This window comes from Botrytis sinoallii (genome assembly GCF_014898435.1).
Source record: "Botrytis sinoallii strain Bc 23 chromosome Unknown BSIN_033, whole genome shotgun sequence".
Taxonomy (NCBI): Eukaryota; Fungi; Ascomycota; class Leotiomycetes; order Helotiales; family Sclerotiniaceae; genus Botrytis; species Botrytis sinoallii.
The window spans coordinates 186,702-192,701 of NW_024066060.1; the positions used below are offsets into that span (position 1 = coordinate 186,702).

Here is a 6,000-nt window from a genome sequence, read left to right on the forward strand (position 1 = left end):
TGATGGCAGAGATAATGCATATCATTACAACCATTACTGATGGAATTTCTTAGGTAGGTTTAAATTGCTTTCAGGGTAGCGGGAGAGACGATGCATATTATTATCGCTATCATGAACGATGGCTCTTTTCGGTGGGTTTAGCCAAGAACTTACAATACGGGTAGATATAATGCATATTATTACTACCATCGTTCGAGGCTGTGTTGATATGAGGTGACTTTAAACACCCCGGATAAAGACTGCGGCGACAATGGGATCTCGAGACCTACTTGGCAATCGAAGAACGCACTTCCAGCCTTTTCTGACTTCAAAATTCATTTCGAAAGGACGAAATCAAGGATAGTCTAAGCTTTTCAAATCATGCAATAATATATCATCAAGCGGGTAGAGTATTTATCCAATCTTTTTCACCGTGAAATTCACATGTCTCTCCATACCAAGAAAGTAAGAAAAGTATCGGCACAATATTCCGAGAAAGAAACTCAACTTTCTTTGCAAAAGGTATTAAAGAAGCATCGAATGATTACTGAATCTGTGGTTTATAGTCTGGTCCCAGGGGCTTGGACATGATGATTCGCTTCGTGATGAGACAACGTCGCACTAGTGAGATCCGTGCGTGTTTCTACTTCCCTCGTGAACCTTGACCCCGAAACTTCATACATCCATTGTGAGTTTATTGTGCATAAGGAGAAAAGAAATGTGGATTGGGAACTGGCTGGGGATTAAGGCTTGTAATAGGCTAAAACTTGGGTTGGGGTTGTTTGTAAAGATGTTGAATATTTGTTTGCTTAGATTTTGTCAATTTGAGCGATTGGAATTTTACTTCTAGTGAAGTCTTCTTTTGAATGTCCACACCAAGTCTCAATGATATATTCCCCGATAATTATGAACAGCAGGCTTGATAAAGGATATTATCGAATTATTATCATATGAAATAGTTCTTTATCAGATTCTACCCTGAGTCCCGATTGGACGATATTTCCAAACACTTCGCGCACAGACTAGTGGTAACCAAGATGCGAAGTTCTCACATCACCATTGCATATTTGCATTTTTGCGACCATTTGACAAGGCAAAATCTGTGAATACCGTTAGCATGAAACGCGCCATCTAGCCTTAGATGATCGCGGGTAGGAAAATCCAACCGTGTACGTTATGCATGTCGAAAGAATTACTCGTAGGTGTGGAGGTTGCACGCGGCCTCAACTACTGTATGCTTTGTCCTCCCCCCGCGATTTCTGTCACTTTGGTTGATGTGGTTGTGATATTTTGATGTATGGTGTACATGTTAATGGAGTATTGAAATCGAGAACTGCGGGACAGAAAAAAGGAATTAATGAGTGGATTAGATTAGATGGATTGAAATGGTGCTGGTCACATATGTAGTTGAATTTTAGTATACCAAGGTAAGATTTCATTCCTATTCTATACTCACGTCAAGATGTTGGAGCATCAAAAATAATTGACAGTTCAGACCACTCGAGGGCGTCATGCACCTTACTCAATTTTCCCTCTTAGTCTTCGCGACAGGAACAGGACTATGCAATGCTTCTCTTCTTCGTCGAACCCCACAGCCCGCACCAATATCTACAGCTTCAACAACTCTTCAAACCGTCACATCATCACCTACATCTCCAACTCAACCCGAAGTTACAACACCACCAGGCCTCAAACTCGCTCAAATCGCAGGCATTCTCACAATCCTTCCAGAATGCAATCGCTACATCCTCTCAGCCTCCAGCGTTGTCTCCAGCGCTGTCTCCTCAAACGTCGCATCCAACGTATCTGACCAACTAATATTTCTTAGCACAGCCGCTGCAGCCAGTATTTCCATAGCACAAGCTAGCATCTCCGCCGCTGATGCCAGCGCTTCTAGTGCCATCGCCATAGTTCAGTCATCCGCCTCGGCAGCATTGGCGAGCGCGAGTTCGGAAGTAATAAACGCCCAAGCAAGCGCGAGCTCAGAACTAGCAGCAGTATCGGCATCTCTTATTTCTGCGGCAGCTCTGGCAACATATAGTGCTCAAGCAGCGGCACAAGCTAAAGGGGCTGCAGCGACGGAGAGTGCGTGGGCTATTTCCAGTCAACTGGCTGATGCAACGTCGGCAGTACAATTCTCGAAGGCGACAACTTTGCCGATGACGGTCGCGGTCGTATTGATTCTTGGAACGAGTTTTGCGAGTAGTGTTGTGAGTGTTTTGGTTTATCGATTTATTTCCAAGAGGAGGATAAAGCGGGAAAAGGAAAACGAGAATGATATGAGGGATGCACAGAATAGGGGTGGAAATGGATACTATGGTGCTGGTGGAATGGAAAAGGGTCCAAGGAGTTATAGAGCTCCACATCCGGGGACATCATACAATTATCCCGCTACTCAACACTCCTCAGTTTCAACCTCACCCCCGAACGAAAAATATATTTCACGATATGCCCCTAGTCCAGAAGAAGAAGTTATCAACAGAGATTATGTAGAAGGAAACTATGAAAGAGGCGATGAAGATAATTATTCTAAACACGATATCATCGATATTGAAAAGGAAATCGCAGAAATGGATTACCAGATGAAAATGGCCGAAGCGGAATTAGAACGAAGAGACAGAGAACGATCTTTCAGAGCAAGTGAGAGTGGATTAAGCAGGAGTAGTAAGAGTATTAGCGTTCTATTTACACCCAGAGACCTCCCTCAGAAGGCAGGAGAAAGGAGAGGAAGTGGCGCGAGGAGTATCATGAGTATGGGAATCGGCGAGAGATTAAGAAGCATGATGCCTTCATATCGACAATCTCAGGCATCTTCTTCTTACGAATCGAAAGACTTTTCAAAAGATAGCACGCGAAATTCGTCGAGAGAAATGACGGAGAGAGATTTAGAAGAAGGAGAAGAAATTATCTTCACATTAGATGAAAGACCGTCGCCCTTGCCGAAATCAAACCCGGCGGCGGTAACGAGACCAACGCATACGTATACAAATAGTGATACGAGTGTTATGACGCTGAGTCCGAGTGTTTATGATGGTGGTGCGAGTAAAGGGAATTCGAAGCAGGGCAAGGGGAAAGGGAAGGGACCTTTTAGATTTTCGATTGGGAAGGCTTATTGATTGAGCGTCTCGTAGTACAATGAGCAAAGATACTTTGTAGTTTTATTAGATATTTTATTTTCTTTTACTTTTGTATTAGGCTAGGTTAGGTTGGTAGTTAGGGAGAAGGGAAGGGATAGGAAAAAGAGGGCAGGATACCAGAGATTTTAGAAGATCGTTTTATTTTATTTTTGGTTATTGTATATGAATAACGAACAAAACCTTTGGGGTACAAATTATCTATTCAAAGAAAATGACTTTCATGAACAGTGATTTCATAAGAATGATAGTTTTTGTTGCTACAATGCTTTTCTGTTTCGAGCTGAAGTCGTATTTAACCCGAATCATCTGACGTTGTTGGCGGAACAGTAAGTTCAGTACTAATTTCTCGCTGTGTGTCTACTTTCCGCGTTGTCTCGCGATGAGGAACATCATAATTTGAGCTATAGAGCCACGGACAGTTGTATCGTCGTAAAGAGCTCTGGAGAGAACACTGTATATCCACAGGTAATAAAGTCGCACGTGGATCCCGAGATCACACATATCCAAGCCTTCTATGTATCCGCGTGTAGCATTTTGTTTAAAGTCGACATGAATCTCAAGGTGCCTTTGTCCTGCGCCAAATGCGGGGTCCATTTAGTATCAGTGATTCTCGGTTACTTCAGTTATTTAAAACTGGTCAAGCTGGGATGGGGATGAGATCGGTATTACTTGACACAGGCAACTAGAATAGTTCATGTCAGCAATCATGAGATATGGTATGAGGGATGAAAAACGAGATACTTTTGACTTGTGAAATGTTGGATGTAGATCTCATGTGGGAATAAAAACATACTTGCCGTCTTTATTCTCGTTTTTGTTGTCGATTCGCTATTGGATTTTGGTACTGCTATATCTTCACACATGCGAGCTAATCACCAGTTGCTCAATATTTTCTCCCTAGCTGATTATTTTAAGCGTCAAGCAAAAGACTAATTATCTACCATTTCGAAATCGTCAATAGTAAGGATTACCTTGTATTTTGAGTATCATCCGAACCAATGTTCAATATCTCTTATTGTCGTCCCAACTCGGCTGGTGGTGTCGCTCTCACATCACCTCCACGAACTCCCGAGATGAAAACCTTAACACCCCATAATTCCGCATCTGTAAGACCACCATCATCAACCAATTTGGTGCTTATTGATATCACTATGCTTATACGATACAGACTTGCACCACCACTCACAGCATGTGAAAAGATGAGTGTCATATTACACTTTTTGTCTTGACTGGAAGCTTTTATCATGCTTGCGCTGGGTTTCTAGCTCACAAGATGCGCTGATGGCACTTGCCACTTTTAGCGATTCACTATCAAGTCTCCGAAGATGGAATCATGCGCTTATGTGGAGCACACTTCAACCATTGAGGCTGGTGCATTTCTCTTTGATTTTCGTCTCCAGGACTTGCTATAAAGACTTCAGGATGCAGGCTGTTTGTTCAATAATTGCAAAGCATTGTCCATTTGCAAACACTGAAATGGATGGCACTGTTTAACCGCTAGTGCGCAACGAGATGGTGGGATTTGGCGGAGCCCGAATATAAACTAGGAAGTACACCATAATTGATCTTAATCCGAGCCATTCTCTCTGTATCAACTGAGAGAATTTTGTGTTCCTAAACGGAACCACATTAGTTCTATGTGCTCTCGGTCTTGGAAAGGCGAGACGAACAGACAATCTATCTTAGCCACCAAATAAAAACGCATCGTCCGAGAAATTCTTCTTAATGGCAGGCAGCTCACGTTCTCATGTGGAATATTTATGAGAAATTTTTTTGTTTGAGGCTGTCAAGGTACGATTCACTAAGTGACAGAAAACAAGAGACGTAGTGTATGCGGGGTGAATACCACGGAAGTAAGTAAGACTGCCCTGCCCTGCTCAAGCACATGAGGTTGCCCACTCGCGTAAAAGATTTGTAGAAAAACAGCATAAATACTTCTTGTCCTTCCCCTCAAACTTGAGAAATGACCCAAGCAAAGAGATCGAAAACGAAAAAGTGTAGGGTGACTTCGTAGCAATTTTTGATCTCCAATCTTCAAAGTCCAATAAACACCACTTCGGGAGAGAAGGACAAAGAGATCAAACGCTGGGAAATACGAGCATTGTCAAGTTGCAACTTTTGTCGCCATACTTGTTATGGGGTTCAGACGAATAAATCTTGCTGTCATTTTCTAAATATATTATCAGATCGAAGCTCACTTGAGCCTCGAAACATGCCATCTCAAGAATGAGAAGGCGCAACGCGAATAACGAAGAAGGACTTTCAGACCTTCGAGCTTTGGCGCACCCTTATTTAGAATAGCTATTAAGTAGTCGAAGGTGATTTTCTCAATCGGTCGCAAGAGACACGACTTAAATATTAACAGACAGGAAAAATGTTTGATTTGCGGCGCAGGTGAGTAGTGAATTCACTTGTCCCACTGAGACCACAGGAGCTGCTCATTATCCTTTTGGGGGCGAATCATCATATCCGTAACAACGAAACGGTGAATCTCTGCAAACTTTTGGTTTTATCAGGAAGAGGCTTACTCAAAAAATGAACTGTGTCTAATTTACAAGTCACAAAGATTACATTCTCCACCCCCACAATGTTGAGGCAAGGGGTAAGTTCTTATCCGAGACCCAGTTTTATTCCCCGCAATCAACCTCTGTGCAAATCCTCCACCAAAATTCACAATCCTCAAGCAGTAGAAATGCAAGCCACTACAGTCGGCATAGTAATCCGAGCCTCAAGAATGGATGAAAGCAACTCCGTTGAAAAGCGTAGGTTAAGTAATCTGTATGTTCTCTTCCCAAATATTTCAGTTCCACTTACTTATGCTCATCATCATACAAACAAACAATTGCAAACCATCAATTGAAATCTCATATCAAAAACCACCACA

At 42.4% G+C, this 6,000-nt stretch overlaps 1 protein-coding gene across 1 annotated transcript; it reads left to right on the plus strand.

Moving 5' to 3' along the window:
• Positions 1-1,490: 1,490 nt before the first annotated feature.
• EAF02_011541 (uncharacterized protein) lies at positions 1,491-3,095 on the plus strand (the record flags this gene model as incomplete). Its single annotated transcript, XM_038907588.1, has 1 exon — positions 1,491-3,095. One exon carries the CDS (start codon positions 1,491-1,493, stop codon positions 3,093-3,095), a length of 1,605 nt encoding a protein of 534 aa, XP_038752601.1.
• Between the last annotated feature and the right edge of the window lie 2,905 nt (positions 3,096-6,000).